The 18,249-nt window shown below is 37.6% G+C and overlaps 1 protein-coding gene across 2 annotated transcripts in view; it reads left to right on the top strand.

Moving 5' to 3' along the window:
• Window positions 1-260: 260 nt before the first annotated feature.
• The window catches only part of IMPA1 (inositol monophosphatase 1), a 34,287-nt gene continuing 16,298 nt past the window's right edge, over window positions 261-18,249 (top strand). Inside the window, exons 1-7 of one of the 2 annotated variants that reach the window (XM_059394775.1) lie at window positions 261-368; window positions 3,484-3,549; window positions 3,926-4,059; window positions 6,043-6,147; window positions 7,667-7,712; window positions 10,117-10,225; window positions 11,939-12,047. In XM_059394775.1, coding sequence (XP_059250758.1) covers window positions 3,487-3,549; window positions 3,926-4,059; window positions 6,043-6,147; window positions 7,667-7,712; window positions 10,117-10,225; window positions 11,939-12,047 — 566 coding nt within the window. In that variant the 5' untranslated portion in view covers window positions 261-368; window positions 3,484-3,486. The remainder of the gene's footprint in view (window positions 369-3,483; window positions 3,550-3,925; window positions 4,060-6,042; window positions 6,148-7,666; window positions 7,713-10,116; window positions 10,226-11,938; window positions 12,048-18,249) is intronic. The other variant, XM_059394774.1, reaches the window with a different exon arrangement.

Here is an 18,249-nt window from a genome sequence, read left to right as displayed (position 1 = left end):
CAAATGTTTAACTGATTGAGCCACCCCAGCGCGAGGTCAAGATTATTTTAAGATAACTGACAATGAACCAAAAAGCTAGTTTCTTAAGTTTTTCTAAATTTCTGAAGAAAGCGCAGGCTGCAGAAAGGAAGTTGGAACCAGAAGTAATGAAGCTAAAATCTACAATCCTTCGTCCAGGCCTTCGGGGAGAGGTGGGGCCGGAGCCTCACACGGGCGCGCCCGGGGCTGCGGCCCGAAGGAGTCACGCCCACATGGGCGGGGCCGCAGGGGTGGGACTTCCTGTCGCGGAGACTTCTCGCTCTCTCAGGAAGAACTCCGCCGCAGATCCCGCGGGGCAGCTTAGTGAGTCTCGCGTCCCCCAAGTTGAGGTAAGTGCTGCGTTCCTGCGACTTCGTATCAGCCGCCGGGCCGTGTGGGTCCGAGCTGTGGGCGTGGGTGCTGCAGGCAGCACTCCCCTCCCCCAGCCGAAGTGGGTGGGCGCGCAGGGACCCAGGCCGCAGGCGGCTTGGGGGAGGGGTGGGGGGGCTTTATCCCTGCAGTGTTACCTTAGCCCCTTCCTCCGGGTGACAACGGGGAAGGCCCCACGTCGTGTAGCGGTGTCGCCCACGGGTTCTCTCTGAACCCTTGTGGCCGCTGACGTAGAATAATTTTTCTCTTTTTCATTTTACTGATTTCAAAGAAGCTCAGAGACCTGGCATGGTTGCAGGGTCTTGCAGTCCCAGGGCGAGCCCCTCACTTCCTGCTGTCTGCAGTCGCGCTGCTGGGGACAGGTGATAGGAAGGTGGCATGGTTCCCACCGTCAGGAAGGCTGTGGACAGACAGAAACAGTTGGGAATGTGTCGGGCGTTTGTCTTTAGGAAAGGGAAGGTGAATAGAATATGCTCGTTTCCATCAAGAGATAGGCTCCAAGTGGTTGTGAACATTAGGCACCTACACAAATGATCAAAACGTAAGGAGGACATTCCTGAGGGCCCCAAGTGTGATGCACAGAGTTTATGGGCTCTTCAGGCCAAGGCGTCCTCCCAGATTCTCACTGTGTGTTCTGTTCCTTCCTTGGGACTGTCGTTCAGGCTCAGGACTCAGTGCTGCCTTACCTAGGTGGCTTACCTGGTATTTACATCTGAAGGTCATTATCTCTTCTGTGAGCTCAGGATCCATAGAGCAGCTGCCGAACTGGCATCTCCTTTTGGCTTCACAAAGCCGCCTCGTGCTCTACCAATTAAACTTTTGATCTCTCCACCTCCTACACACATCTTCAGATTGACTCTTTTCTGTTACTCCCGGCTTCCGTGAATGTCACTATTATGCATTCAGTTGCTAGAAGTGGGAAATCTGGGCATCTCTGAACTCTTCTTCTCCTTCATACCCATATCCAAATTATTACTAAGCGCCCCCAACTTTACCTCCTAAAGCAAGCATCTCGCCATTCTCTAAACTTCTCTATAAACACCTCTCCCGCCACTCTCCCAGGTTTAAGCCAACCTTCAGGTCTGCCTGGACTACTGCATCCTAAATCTAAATCTGCAATCCAGTCTACCCAGTACCCACTCTCCACTCTCCCCTCCACCCTCCAGTCTGTTCTCTTCAATAGCCATGGTGAAATGATTCTTCATGGCTCTCAAATCAAAATGTTACCTTTAAGGCCCTGCCTGGGACGATGCCTACTATCTCCCCCAGTCTCATCCCTCCCCCCTTCCCTTGATCTCTGAACTGTTACACTTAGGTGTTTTAGTTACTCTTCACCTACCTGCACTTGAGTTAGTTAATGCCTCTTCACTTGTCCTTCAGAGCTTGGTTTAATGATGTTGTCAGGGCAACCTTATCTGATACCTAAGGCCCAGTTAAAGCTCTCCTGTTCACAAGGTTCTCTCACTGTACTTGTCCTCCTTAAACTTTATTACGTTTGCGATTTTGCATGTAGTCTGATTTTTTTATTATTAATATCCGACTCTCCACTAATGAGTAAGTGAATTGGGCCTGTTTTCCTCATTATGATGCAGTACACAGGGTATCACAGGTATTCAGCAAATAACTATCAAATGATTAAACAAATAATGAATTCCAGATGGAGAATCCCTAGAAGAAAAAGTAGCTTTTGAAATGGGCATTGAAGAATTGGTAGGAGTTATATCAGTGCTGTTGCTGTTAGAAGGCAGAGATATGAGAGGCTTGAGCGGAGTTTCTGGCAAGAAAGCATATGCACTGTTCAGTTAATCTAGTTCTGTTAAGTCTAGAACAGAGGAATGGAGTAAGAACAGAGCGGGGGGAAAGAGTTTGGAAACAATTCTTGAGATACTCTAAGCAGTGACTTCTGTAACTTGAAAAGTGGCTTCCCTTTCACATTTAAAAGAAAAAAAATCAGGAAAAAAAAAAAAAACCTACCAGCAGGAACAAACAGCTTACTGTTTCTGCCCTCTGCCCTCCCCTCCTTTCCTCTCTTTCCTACACTGTGAGCACCATGGTAGGGAATTCTGAGCAGTCTTTAAGGTGAAACTGTCAGTTATTCTCAATTATAAAGGTGACAAAATTGGAGTTGCATTCTATTCTTTTTTTTTTTTTTTTTTTTTTTTAAGATTTTATTTGTTAGAGAGGGTAAGGGAGAGAGTACAAGCAGGGGGAATGGTAGGCAGAGGGAGAAGCAGGCTCTCTCCTGAGCAAGGAGGCTGATGCGGGACTGAATCACAGGACCCTGGGGTCATGATGTGAGCTGAGGGCAGATGCTTACCCAACTGAGCCACCCAGGCTTCCCTGGGGTTGCTTAATAAGTGATGCCACATTCTTCTGATCTCCTGAAGAGCTTTACTGTCCTAGGTTCCGATTTTAGAGTGTAGTCAACCAGTGGTGAGTTATTTTGATATTCTCTTCAGAAGTCAGTGGAAAGCTGGACTGTTCAGAAGAGAAAAATATGTTATTTTTTTCTGGGAAATAAATGTATTATATTTTTAGTCCTGGAATTTTCTTTTCCTCATGTTATAACAGAAAGATAGTGGACTTAAATACAAGAATTAAGTATATACCTTCTGTGCCTTTCTTTCAAAGCTTCTTTAATTTCAGCATTCCCAGTGTTCTTTTATTTTAACTTCATTCTCTACCCAAACATACAGCTATGTTTTAAAGTACTTATGTGTCATTTCTTCTCCATTCCCCAAACCAGTGTGTGTGTGTGTTGTTGTTTATTTTTATATTTTTATAACATGATGTTATGAGCACTTTGGGAAACACTTTTATAGAGTTTTTTTGTTATGTAAATGTTCTACAATAGAAGTGGTTTAGGTAAGAATATTTTTTAATGGACCTATGAGTGAATCTTGAAAAACATTGAACTCTAAAGCAATGATTACATTTGTGATTTTGTACACGTGTGATTCATTACCTGAGTGAAAGTATTGTGCTAACTGAGATGTTTTTGTGAACTAACTATTCTATAATTAAGACTTAGAGTTTTTTAATTGCTTTGTCCTGACTTGTGTTAAATCTGTTCAGAAGATGGCTGATCCTTGGCAGGAATGCATGGATTATGCAGTAACCCTAGCAAGACAAGCTGGAGAGGTATGAACAGAAATCTTGTCAGACATTATGTGATGGATGTGGGCAGCATGGGGTTGTCCTGTGAAATAAAACATGCATTTTGATTAATTTGCATTTGTTTTCATTTTACTAAACATTTTCAATGGAGTCAATACTCTGCTTTTGTTGTTAAATCTTTCTAATGACAATTGTGAATTTAAAATAGGATGTAAGATTGTATGATTTTGTATCCAGGTCATAACCACTGAAAGATTATTTTATATACATTTTGGTAAGACATTTTTAAGAACAGCATTTCAGACAGATTGAATGTTTTAAGCCATTTCTATATTTTATCTTTTAGTTTGATTTAAAATGATTTATGCTTTTCTATTTGCTTATCAAAAAATCTTTTTAGGTGGTTCGTGAAGCCATAAAAGGTGAAATGAATGTCATGATTAAAAGTTCTCCAGCTGATTTGGTAACCGCTACTGACCAAAAAATTGAAAAAATGCTTATCTCTTCCATAAAAGAAAAGTATCCATCTCACAGGTATTTTTTATTTTAGTTTCACATGATAAGTTGAAACTTAGGTCAGAGTCAATGTACTAGACAAATTTTGATTCTAGACACAGAAATTGACTTTAACTTAAGCTGAAAAGGAATTTATTTGGAGTGTTGGGCAGCTCAGGAGCCCTAAATGCAGGGCATAGGCAGAAATCAGGAAGAAAGGCAGAGCTACAGGTGCCCCAGGATCCATTGCTTCAGATGCCACTGGTGGTAGTCTCATGACTGCTGGTTTTGGATATCTTTACCCCATTATCTCAAGTTTGCAAATCCTAAGCAGGAAAGTCTTGCTGAACTCAGATTGTCTGCCCAAGATCAAGCTGCCAGGAAGGAGGAAAGAGGAGGTATTTTGATTCCTTCATAGTAAGAGGAGTGTTTGGATGCTGAGAAGCTAATATGACAAATGCCTGCCATAGGTATGATTTAGAAGTTTTATTCTCTATATTGCAAACTCTTTTATGTGATAGAGGGATGGTAACCTCAGTGAGTTTGAGAGAAACTAAGATCTGGGCTCTCTTACAGAAACATATAGCAGAAACGTCATCATTTTAAAGTTTTAACATTGTCATTCTCTACTTTTTTTTGAAAGATTTATTTATTTTATAGAAAGTGTGAGAGCACGTGGTGGGGGTGGGCAGAGGGAGGGGGAAAGAGAATCTCAAGCAGACTCTGCTGAGCGCAGAGCCTGATGCAGGGCTGGAGCTCACAAACCTGAGATCATAACCTGAGCTGAAATCAAGAGTTAGATGCTTAACCAACTGAGCCACCCAGGCACCCCCCGTTCTCAATTTCTTGGTCATGCCATTATCTGTTCTTGGTATTTTAGCCATTGAGAAGAAAAAAATGTTTAAAGCTGTGGCTAAATATATTCCCTCTTAGTAAAAAGGTTTATAGCTAAGTGAAAAGGGGATAAAAGAGAATCATAAGGATTGTAGGACAGTTCAGTATTGAGTAAAGGAAATAAAATAATGAATAAAGGAAATACAAAGAAAACCAGTGAACTCAGACACCATTTACAAAATTCACCTGAGATTTATTGCATAGCATGTTCTGGGAAGGCATGTAGACATAGTAATTTTGATGGGTAGTTTGCTTTCTCACTGACTTATTTAATGTTCTCTATATTGTCTGTTGCTGTATAGCTAATTATTTTAAAAACTTTGCAGTTTTAGACAACAAACATTTATTATCTCAGAGTTTTCTAGGGTCAAGAATATGGGAGTTGCTTGGCTGCATGGTTCTGGTCAGGGTCTCATAAAGTTACAGTCAAACTGCTGGTCAGAACTGTAGCATTTCAAGCCTCAACTAAGGCTGAAGGATTCATGTATGTGATTGTTGGTGACTTCAGTTCCTCAAGGGTTTTCTGCTAGCAGCTCCCCTCATTTCCTTGCCGTTTGGGCCTCTCCATGGAACAGCTCTTGATGTTGTGACTACTTCCCCTGAGGCAAGAAGGGGAAAGGGACAGAGGGAGAAATAGAGTAAAGATGGAAACCACAGTACCATTTTTGTGAACAAGTCTTCACAGTTGCATATTGTAACTTCTGCTTTGACTGTTGGTTAGAAAAGAGTCACTCGGTTCAAATTCATGCTCAAGGCAAGGGGTGTCAAGTTCTACCTCTTAAAGAGAAGAGCATGAGAGAATGTGTAGAGTTATTTTTTTAAAACCACCACATTTTCTTAGTAAGTTCTCATCTGCAACAAATGTGAGTGCATGCTCACATGTGAGTGCCTTTACTTAACCCTGGTATTACATTTGAGAATCTGAATTTTATTTTTCACATGACTTTGCTCTGGGAGAAATAAAGTTTTCTCACTTTATCAGTCTGAAGGAAGAAGGAACAACAATAGAAAAGTGGTGTGTGGACTTTTGTTATGTATTAAAGTAGACTCTGAATCTAAGGAAATATTTAAGTTTGAAAATTGCTGAATGCAGTGTGAAGATTTGGAATTTATCATTCTTGCTTGTAGTTTCATTGGTGAGGAATCTGTGGCAGCTGGGGAAAAAAGTGTCTTAACTGACAGCCCTACATGGATCATTGACCCTATTGACGGGACAACAAATTTTGTACATAGGTATGTTTTTTAAAAATGTTAATATTGTAATTACTGTTTGTATATTAACTAAATGGACCCAGATACTTTAGAGAATTATATAGTTTGTAGAGTGAAAGGTATCATGCAGAATTTTCATCAGATATGGAAGAGATGATGAAATATTCATGCTGTGGGCTTAGGCAGTGAGGGGCCCTGTTCACCATTCTTTTTCTCACTGGTGGAGCCCGATAGAAATGTAAGCAAGCCGTATTGCTACTTTGAGATTAAGGAACTAATGGAGTCAATTTTGGGGGTCATAGAGAGTGTTGTCTGTATAGAGTGGGTTCAGTCCAGGAGAAGAAACTATTAAAAAGAGTGTGTGCTTTAGGCTCAACAGACTTGGGCTTGATTTCAGATGCTTTTTTATAGGCTTTGTGACCTTAGGCAAGTTATAAACTTTCTAAGCCTCAGTTGTTGTTTAATATGTGAAATGGACATTTTGATGCTACCTTCCTTATAGAACTGTTTGTTCATGGGATTCAGTGAGTAATACTTTTATATAAGACCTTGTATAGTGCCTGGCACAAAGTAAGTATGTAACTCAGTATATTAGCACTAAAAGAAAGCCTGAGGGATTTGCCAGTGACAGTTAAAATGGGTAGCCTAGTTTGTTGGGATTACACATAAATGTTATATTTGAAGTTGCTGTGTAGCTATACGTATCTTTACTACTACAGAATTGTTAAAGTCTGTAAAGCTAAGATCTAGAATCTATATGTGGAGTGTTAATGTGGAAAGATGCTCCTGATATAACAAGATTCTAATACAGAGTGGATACTATGGTCCCATTTTTGTTAAAATGAAAATTATTAAATATTAAACTTTTTATTTTCAGTAGTTGAACACATTTTGTCTTATTTTATTCATCTTGACTCTTGAGTCAAAAATTACAATGTATGTGTTCAAACTGTCATGAGGCCATAGCAATAGTTGTGGCTAACAGTTACTTTTCACGTGTGAAACTCCAAATTTGGTATTAAAGACAAGTAACAGTTTGTTCTGTACAATTTGGTATTTGTGTTTATAGGTCCTGACTATGGGAGAAATAACCAAAGGAAAGAGACTTCTTAATCATGAACAATTAAAAATTTTTTAAATTCCGTATTTTTTGAAAAAAGTATTTTACAGTTACTATATTCGTGGCATTTGACATTCCGAAGATATAAAATGTCATGCAGTGCAAAGTGTCCCTCCACTTCTGACCCCAGTTTCTCAGGAGGTGACCACCAGTCTCTGGAGGTGGCCACTGTTATCTATTTCTTGTGAATTCTTTCAAAGATGTTTCATGTCTGTAGAAGCTAGAAGCATCTTGAATGTGTGTACGTATATACATGTCCCACCTGTCCCCATAGTCTGTGCATACTATACACACTGTTCTGTGGGAGGAGGGTTGAAACTATATGAAAAATTCTGTAGTCATTTACATTATGAGAAAACATCTTTATTGAAAGTAATTTTTATCTTGGTTAACTTGTATATGTGTGTGTGTTTTTTTAAGATTTCCTTTTGTAGCTGTTTCGATTGGCTTCACTGTAAATAAAAAGGTATGCTGTTTAAATTTATAGTAAAATGCCTTGCTCTCATTTTCTAAGAAAGAGTACATAAATTTAGGTTTGTTTCTATATTCAATTTATATAGCTGCATTATTTCAAAGTAAGCTGCAGAACTGTTAGAATTGGCGTGATGCTTTTTCCAGTAAAGAAAATTTAATCTCTGAGAAGCAATAATTAAAAGAAAAAAATACAGATAAGTGACTGAAATACAATTCATATTTAATCACCATTATATATGTGATAGAGTCAGATGTGATAGGAGCTGATGTGTGATCTGAAATGCTAGATGCAAGTGGAGGGATTTGAGTTAAGAATGCCTTAAGGTGTCTGTGAAGGGAGACTTTGAAAGACCAGAAAATGGTAGGGGCCAGAACATGGTTGGGAAATGCTGAGTATGTTCAGGAATCCAAATATTTGCTTAATTTGAAACCTAGTAGAATACAAGCTGTAGCTATTGCATTTCCTTGCTGTTTGGCTATTTCATTGATCCAGCAATGAATGATGTTTACTAACATCTGTCATACCTGACTTCCAGGAGCTTGTGATGTATTTAATCAGTATGTATACAGGAGAGATAAAAAATCTGTGAAAATAAAAACACATCTTAGGCACAGGGTTGCACTAATTAGTGAGAACTTCTGAAAGAAGCTAAAGGAGCCTTTACCCTATAATCAGCCTTGGGCTATGTGCTGCCCTGCCATTGAACTAACTCACAGTTCATGCTGAAGTTAGATGGGCAGACAGATAAATACATAGTGGAACTATGAAACAAATGCTGTGAGAACATGAAGAGGGTGTATCCAGTTCTGCCCAAGAGTGGTTTGGGGAAAATCTTCATAACAGAAGGGGTCTTTAGAGTTTGGTCATGTGAGTTGGGTTTTAGAAAAGGAGGAATTTTTCAGATAAAGAAGAAACGGAGGAAAGTATTTTAATCAGAACAGCTTGGAGAAGAGCATGATGTGTGTAGGGAACGAGATATTCATTGAGAGTAAACTCTGAAAGTGGCAGGAGTAGAAATGATGAGGCGAGTTAGTTGTGGTTTATTGTGAGGCACTGTGGCTTGTCTATGCCAGAACATTTATTTTTAGGCTGTAGAAAACCAGTAGAGGTTCTTCAAGTACAGGGTGACAGATAATTCTTGCAGTGCAGAGATCATACCAGAGGGGCAGGGTGGGTGATTCTGAACTAAGATGGGGCAGTGAGGGTGGCTGAGGAAATGCCAGAACCAAAAATAAAACCAAAAAATAAAATTTGAAGAAGACATTTGGGGAAGGAATGATGTGTGATCAGGTAATGAGTGATCTTTGACCTCTTTGGTTGAGATTTCTGCAAGATTAATGGACGCATAGGTTCTGCCCTGTGATAGTATGGTTGTAGGTGGTACAGGCCACAGTTAAATGTGGTAGTTGAATTTATGAACTGGAAAGAACAAACCTCTAAGAATATAGACATCCAAGAAGGGGATTGAAGAAATGGAAGAGTGAACAAATCCTGACCTACACCACTTTTAAGGGTTGGACAGAGAACAAGGTCCTCAGAAAAAGTGACACAAAAACAGATTAGTGAAAGAGGTAGGACTATGTATACTGCCAGAAACATGGGAGTACTGGATTAAATAATATTTATTTATAATAATTATTTATTTATAAATATTTATTTATAAATATTATTTATTAAATATAATTATTAAATAATAATCCAGTACTCCCATGTTTCTGGATTAAGAAATAAGTACTGGATTAAGTAATAATCCAGTACTTCCATTTATAAATATGTAATAAAGTATGGATGATGGTCAGCAGTCGCCAATATTTGGAGATGGTATTTGGTTAGTAGGAGTTCACAGGTAATTTCTTTCAGGGAAGTTTTGGAAGTGTGTGTGATCAGGGCAGAAGCCAAATTGTAATTTTTGTTAAGAGGAGAATAAAAGAGGTGAAGTATAGACTACCCTTTAGGCAGTGAAGGGAAAAGGAGAAGATAACATCTTGAAAATTTTGTGGGGGAGGTAGAAATTTGGTGTGAAAGTATCAGAATGGAAATCTGAGAGGAGGAGGATCAGTTGGTAGAGGAGTATTTCAAAGACATTTGAGAGGGTCGGAATCAATAAAGAAGGAAGATTCACCTTAGAAAGTAGGAAATACTTACCTATCTGAGGCAGGAGGGTGAGAGGTCAAGGTGGGTTGAGTTGAGAAATGGATGGGACAAGAGTCAATGATTCAAGTCTGATGACCTCTTTCCTCTGTTTAAGCTGGAAATTAACATTTTAAGTATCCCATAATAGTTATTTGAAAACATTCTCAGTATACAGATTTTTTTGTTACTGTCTTAAAAAAAGTATTGATTTAATGATGAAAAATACTCAAGTTTGATAAAGGAAACTTTTTTCCTTCCGCAGATGGAATTTGGAGTGGTATACAGTTGCCTGGAGGATAAGATGTATACTGGCAGGAAAGGAAAGGGAGCCTTTTGTAATGGTCAAAAATTACAGGTTTCACAACAGGAAGGTAGGTTTATCCTCTCATTTTTGGTGTGGTTGATATTCTTTACGTGTTTTTCATTATTTTTGAGTTAACCAATGGAGTTCTCGCAGTTTTTAACAGATTTGTAAATTACATGTCTTTTCCCTTTACATTTTTGTTTCCACCACAGTTTTGAATGTGGTAGTGGAAGCAAGGAAGAAAGTATAGTCCAGCAAACACCACTCAGACTCACCAGCTTGCTAAATGCTGGGAATAGAAAGATGAATAAGAATGGCTTCCTACCCCTGTGAAGTTCATGGTTTATTGTTTCAGCCACTGCATCTCAAATTCTTTGTCAAATTCCTCTGATCTGATGTCACTGGGACCAGTTGATAGACTGTAAATCTTAGGGGGAAAAAGTCTTTTAATGTTGGGAATCATTAAAAATGAGGTCTGTATATTTTTTACGACCTTGATGATTGGCATTTTGTCTTCTATGTGACAGCTCATTGAACTTTTGAGTCCCTTTTTTTCCATAAACTATGTCCAACATCTCCCACAGTTTGTACTTCAGATTCTAAGTGCAGCAAGAACTTAAAGATACTTGCAAATCAGTCTAAGTTCAGAATCCCCCTATACTTCTATAATTTTTTTCCTCAGACACTTAAGTTGAGAGCAGATTTTTAGTTTCTTTTTATTGAACTCTAGGATGCTAAAGATTGGGATATATCCTAATTTTTAAGATAACATGTGAAAAAACATGCATCTTATCAAAGTGCTGAGTGAAGTAAGTCAAGCAGAGAGTCAGTTATATGGTTTCATTTACTTGTGGAGCATAGGGAATAATACGGAGGACATGGGAGATGGAGAGGAGAAGTGAGTTGGGGGAAATCGGATGGGGAGACAAACCATTAGAGACTGTGGACTCTGAGAAACAAACTGAGGGTTTTGGAGGGGAGGGGGATGAGAAGTTGGGTGAGCCTGGTGGTGAGTATTAAGGAGGGCTTTTATTACATGGAACACTGGGTGGGGTGCATAAACAATGAATCTGGGAACACTGAAAAAAAAAATTAAATAAAAAAAAATTGAAGCATTTTAAATGCAAAAAAAAAAAGTAATGTGGTAGCTTTTGTAGAAACTAAATCTTTCCCTTTTTGTAATTTTTTTTTGCATTTTATAATTCTTAATTAGATTATCAGATTATTAGAAGAAACAGTAATTGTGAACATGTTTAGAACAAGCTGGTAAGTGTATACTAGTGGAAGGAGATGGAAGTGTAGGGTATGCTACACAGGGAGTCTCTTAGCCAAAGGTGTTGAGTGTGTTAAGAGCTTCAATCATGTTGTTTCAAAGACGGAATGGAAAATATTGGGTAATCTATCAATTTAGTAAATGGAGGTCAGCCACCATTCAGTTTAAACTTTTGTTTTATTTCAAACCGATATTTAAATTATTTATTTTGTAAATTCTTTTTAAATTAAGGTATTTGCTTATTTCCCACTAAAGGTATCATGCATGTAAGCAGATTGGTTATATTTTATATTTTGGGGGGATGTTCAAAGAAGCAGACTCCTTGATTATTAAAGATATTACATTTACCAGAATTCTAATACTTCAAGGCTTAGAATGAAAGAAATATGATACAACTAGAACGAGGGATGAAAATTGTCCTATTTTATTTTGAATTACAAGGATCACATTTTTAAATCAGAGTTCTTATTACTAAACTTAGTGATTATTTAAAACATTTTCTTTTAGATATTACCAAATCACTGTTGGTGACAGAGTTTGGCTCTTCCAGAACACCAGAGACTGTAAGAATTGTTCTTTCTAATCTGGAAAAGCTTTTGTGCATTCCTATTCATGGGTAAGCTCTTTTTATTTCTTCCCTAAAGTTCCAGAGAATTTAACATTTTCAGAATAAATTTTCCATTAACAGGCTTAGGATCACTCCCATAATTATAATTTTGTAATATAATTTATAAAACCTTTTTATCTGAGAACAATTTCAAACTTGACAAAATTTGCAGAAATAATGGGGAAAAAAAGGATGCTCTTTACTCAGATTTATCTGTTGTTAACATTATACTCCATTTGCTTTATCATCTCATCATTTCCTTTGTGTGTGTATGTGTGTGGTTGTGTGTATGTGTGTGTATATATACATGAATGCGTGCATACACAAGTGCATATACACCTTTTTTCCTCTGGACTGTTTTAGGGTAAATTAGTTATATTATGGCTCTTTACTCCAAAATACTTCAATTTATTTCCTGAGATTAGGGATTTTTTTTCATAACCACAATATAATTGTTGACTTTATAAATTTACATTTTATCTAATCTACCATCAATATTTAGTTTCTGTAGTTGACCTAACAATGTCTTTTGTAGCATTTTCTTCCTCCAGTGCAAGTCAGTGTAGGGTCAAGCATGAATATAGTTGTCACATCTCTTCAGCCACTTTTGATCTGAATATTTCCACAGCCTAAGAAATTATCCACTTCCCCTCATCTTTCAAATTATTTGCATAGAAGAATACAAGGTAGACTCTTAAAATTTATTTCTGGTTTCTCTCAATAGTTACTTCTTCCTTGTTACTTGTTCTTTTTTATATTTGTGCTTTTTTCTTTTTGGAAATCTTAATTAAATTACTTAGTATTTTGTCATTTTTTTTCCCCTAGAGAACCAGGATTATGATTTATTAATCTGATATACAGTTTTTCTCCTCTCTGTCTTGAATTTATTTTTATTCTTTAATTTTTTTATTAATATAAGTGTTTAGGCTATGAATTTTTATCTTACTGCTGTTTTAAATGTATCCCACAGATACTAATATGTAGGGTTTTCATTAATTATTTTTCACAAAATCTGTAATTTGTATTTCCTCTTTTACCTGAGAGTTGTGTTCTTAAATTTATATAAGGAATTTTTTTCAAATTTCATTTTTAATTTTAATTTAAAAATTTTATTTTTAATTTTAATTTTTAAAAAATTTCATGATTTAATTAATGATTTAATTTAATTTTGCATTAAAAATTTTCATTTTTAATTTTAATTTTTATTACATTGTAATGAATCTGCTGTTGAGCTTACTAATATTTTGTTTGTGCCTAGTATATGATTAATTTTGGGGACAGTTCTGTACATACTAAAAAAAAAGTATATTCTCCATTATTAGGGTATAGTATTTGATATATAGCCTAAAGATGAACCTTATTATGTTGTTTATTTTTTGTCTACTTCACCTGTCTCATACATTAGTCTTAGTTTTTTGTTTGACTTTAGGAAAGGACAGCAAGCGTTTTATAGCTCATCCTCTATAGATTCCTTGAGAAGAGCACATGTGCATAAAAGACTCCATGAGTTCTAGCACATTCCGTACTGTTTTTCTTTGGCCTTGAAACTTGAACAGCTTGGTTGGTTATAATATCCTTAAGAAAAAGTATGAACTAAATGTCTTGAAAATGCTGTTTTACTGTTGCCTTGCTTTGTATGTTGCTTTTGAGAAATCTGATGCCATTCTAATTTTCTTGGCTTTTAAATTCATATTTTGGGATGCCTGGGTGGCTCAGTTGGTTAAACGTCTGACTTTGGTTTAAGTCATGATCCCAGGGTCCTGGGATCCAGTCCCACATCAGGCTCCTTCCTCAGCAGAGAGCCTGCTTCTCCCTCTGCCTGCTGCTCCCCCTGCTTGTGTGTGCTTGTTCACACGTGCTTTCTCTTTCTCTCTGACAAATAAATCTTAAAAAATTTCATGTTTTACTTGGAGACTCTGAGAAATTTTTTTTCTTTTAATCTTCCATGGCTAATAGCTTTACAAGGACAGATCTTGGAATTGTTCATTCTGGCAGAATTTCCTCCTTTAAACATGTATATTCAGGTTTTTTTCATCCAGGAGAATTTTTTTGAGTTATAGTTTTAAATACTAGTTCAGTTCTCATTTTCATTTTCTGTTGTTTTCATTTTCATGAGGGCACTAGTAGGAATGCTGTTTCCTTTGGGTCTTTCTCAGCTACTCTCTCTCTAGCCCTTTTTACTACTTTCCTGTATTTCCTTTCTTCATTGCCTTTGATTAGATTTTTATTGGCATATGTTGTCCTTCAGGTACCTTGTGATTGGGATTTCATTCCTGATTTAATTTTGTCTCTCCCTTCCACCACCTTTTCTGGGTTCATTCATTTCTTGTTTTCTGTCTTTCTCCACACCCTCCCCCCACAGTTTCTGCAGTAGTTTTTGTATTTCTCATTTAACACCCTCCCCTGCCCCCATATTTACAAATATTTATTTGAGGATATTCAATTCAGGTTGGATTGATTTCATTTTCAGTTTTTTATAGCTTCATTGTTGAGTTTTGGGGGGAGACTGTATCAGGCAAAAAAAAAAAAAAAATCCCAAATACTTTCATTAACAAATACCTGATATTTTATAGTAGTTTTATGTGATTATGGTCTCCTTTTTTCGGTTCTGTTTTATTTTGTGATCAGGGTTTCTGGTACCTGTTTTTGCTGTCAGTTCTGACCTTCTGTACAATTTCCTTTCTGATAATCTATTAAATTGTGGTGGGCGGTGAGGGTTGGCCTGTCTTATTTCGCTTTCATTTCTGCAGGATCCTTATTTTTTCATGCCTAATTCTTTTCCATCAATTCTTTGTCTAAAAGAGGTGCCACCCCTCTCTCTCTCTCTCTTTTTTGGCAATAAATTGACAAATTATTTTAGTTTCAAGTATACAGAATAGTGATTTCATATTTGGATATATTGTGAAACGATTACCACAGTAAGTCTAGTTAACATCACCACATACAGATTTTTTTCATCTTGTGGTGAGAACTTTTAAGATCTACTTTCTTAGCAACTTTCAAATATGCAGTACAAAATTACTAACTGTAGTCACTGTGTAGTATATCCCCATGACTTATTTTATAACTGGAAATTTGTACCTTTGGATCTCCTTTACCCATTTTGCCAATCCCCTCAACCTCCCACCCTTGGCACCCACCAATATGTTCTCTAAGAGCTCAGTTGTTTTTTTATCCTGTTTTGTTTTTAGAATCCACATATATGTAGAATAACCGATCTTATCTGACTCTCCCCAAGAAGTGTAGCTTCCTTGTGGCTGTGAGTTGAGGTTCTACTTTTTTTCCCAGCCCCTTCCCTGTAGCAGGACTATGAATTAGCAATTTTTACATGTTGTTCAGCATTTTTATGTTTGTCTTACCCTTTTTTTTTTTAGTTAACGTATAATGTATTGTTTGCCCCAGGGGTACAGGTCTGTGAATCATCAGGCTTACACATTTCACAGGACTCACCATAGCACATACCCTCCCCAGTGTCATAACCCAGCCACCCTATCCCTACCGCGCCAGCAACCCTCAGTTTGTTTCATGTGATTAAGAGTCTTTTATGGTATGTCTACCTCCTGATCCCATCTTGTTTCATTTTTGCCTTTCCAACCCCCCACAGCCCCCCACCCTTCCTCTCAATTTCCTCATATTAGTGGGATCATGTGATAATTGTCTTTCTCTGATTGACTTCTTTCTCTCAGCATAATACCCTCTAGTTCCATCCATGTAGTTGCAAATGGCAAGATTTCATTTCTTTTGATGACTACATAGTATTTCATTGTATATATATATATACCACATCTTCTTTATCCGTTCATCTGTTGGTGGACATCTAGGTTCTTTCCGTAGTTTGGCTATTGTGGACATTGCTGCTCTAAACATTTGAGTGCATGTGCCCCTTTGGATCACTATATTTATATCTTTAAGGTAAATACCCAGTAGTGCAATTGCTGGGTCATAGGGTGGCACTATTTTCAACTTTTTGAGGAACCTCCATACTGTTTCCCACCAATGGTGTAGGAGGGTTCCCCTTTCTCCACATCCTCACCAACACCTGTCATTTCCTGACTGGTTAAATTTAGCCATTCTGACTGATGTGAGGTAGTATCTCACTGTGGTTTTGATTTGTATTTCCCTGATGCCAAATGATATGGAACACTTTTTCATGTGTCTGTTGGCCATCAGTTCATGTCTTCTGCCCATTTCTTGATTGGGTTCTTTGTTCTTTAGGTATTGAGTGTGATAAGTTCTTTATAGATTTTGGATACCAGTCCTTTATCTGATATGTATTTGCAAATATCTTCTCCCATTTTGTCAGTTGTCTTTTGGTTTTGCTGACTGTTACCTTTGCTGTGCAAAAGCTTTTGATCTTGATGAAGTCCCAAAAGTTCATCTTTGCCCTTGCTTCCCTTGCCTTTTTGACATCTCTAGGAAAAAGTTACTGCAACTGAGGTTGAAGAGGTTGCTGCCTGTGTTCTTGTAAAGGATTTTGATGGATTCCTGTCTCACACTGAGGTCTTAAATCCATTTTGAGTCTATTTTTGTGCGTGATGTAAGGAAATGGTCCAGTTTCATTCTTCTGCATGTGATTGTCCAATTTTCCCAACACCATTTGTTGAAAAGACTTTTTTCCATTAGACATTCTTTCCTGCTTTGTTAAAATTAATTGACTATAGAGTTGAGGGTCCATTTCTGGGCTCTCTATTCTGTTCCATTGATCTGTGTGTCTGTTTTGTGCCAGTACCATACTGTCTTGATGATATCAGCTTTCTAATAGAGCTTGAAGTCTGGAATTGTGATGCCACCAACTTTGGCTTTCTTTTTCAACATTCCTCTGGCTATTTGGGGATTTTTCTGGTTCCATATAAATTTTAGGATTATTTGTTCCATTTCTTTGAAAAAAATTGATGGTATTTTGATAGGGATTGCATGAAATGTGTAGATTGCTTTAGGTAGCATAGACATTTTCACAGCCCCCCACCCTTCCTCTCAATTTCCTCATATTTATTCTTCCAGTCCTTGAGCATGGAACGTTTTTCCATTTCTTTGTGTCTTCTTCAATTTCTTTCATGAGTACTTTATAGTTTTCTGATTACAGATCCTTTGCCTCTTTGGTTAGGTTTGTTTCTAGGTATCTTATGGTTTTGGGTATAACTGTAAATGGGATTGACTCCTTAATTTCTCTTTCTTCTCTCTTGCTGTTGGTGAAATGCAACTGATTTCTGTGCATTGGTTTTATATCCTGACACTTTACTAAATTCCTGTATGAGTTCTAGCAGTTTTGGAGTGGCGTCTTTATTTTTTGGGTTTTCCACATAAAGTATCATATCATCTGCAAAGAGTGAGAGCTTGACTTCTTCTCTGCTTATTCAGATTTCTTTAATTTCTTTTTGTTGTCTGATTGCTGAGGCTAAGACCTCTAGTACTGTGTTGAATAGCAGTGGTGATAGTGGACATCCCTGCCGTATTTCTGACCGGAGTGGAAAAGCTGTCAGATTTTCCCCACTGAGAATATTTGCTGTGGGTTTTCATAGATGGCTTTGATCATATTGAGATATGTACCCTACACTTTGAAGAGTTTTGATTAAGAAAGGATGCTGTACTTTGTCAAATGCTTTTTCAGCATCTATTGAGAGTATCATATGGTTCTTGTTCTTTCTTTCATTAATGTATTGTATCACATTGATTGATTTGTGGATGTTGAACCAACCCTGTAGCCCAGGAATAAATCACACTTGGTCGTGGTAAATAATCCTTTTAGTGTACTGTTGGATCCTATTGGCTAACATTTTGGTGAGAACTTTCACATCTGTGTTCATCAAGGATATTGATCTGTAATTCTCCTTTTTTTTTTTTTTTAAGATTTATTTATTTATTTGACAGACAGAGATCACAAGTAGGCAGAGAGGCAGACAGAGAGAGAGGAGGAAGCAGGCTCCCTGCTGAGCAGAGAGCCCGATGTGGGGCTCAATCCCAGGACCGTGGGATCATGACCTGAGCCGAAAGCAGAGGCTTTAACCCAATGAGCCACCCAGGTGCCCTGTAATTCTCCTTTTTGATGGGGTCTGTCGGGTTTTGGGGTCATGGTAATGCTGGCCTCATAAAATAGGTTTGGAAGTTTTCCTTCTACTTCTATCTTTTAGAACAGTCCCAGGAGAATAGGTATTAATTCTTCTTTAAATGTTTGGTAGAATGCCTCTGGGAAGCCGTCTGGCCCTGGGCTCTT

The sequence above is a fragment of the Mustela nigripes genome, chromosome 3 (genome assembly GCF_022355385.1).
Source record: "Mustela nigripes isolate SB6536 chromosome 3, MUSNIG.SB6536, whole genome shotgun sequence".
Classification (NCBI taxonomy): Eukaryota; Metazoa; Chordata; class Mammalia; order Carnivora; family Mustelidae; genus Mustela; species Mustela nigripes.
The sequence above is the reverse complement of the archived record's forward strand: the minus strand, read 5'-3'. Positions and strand labels throughout refer to the sequence as shown.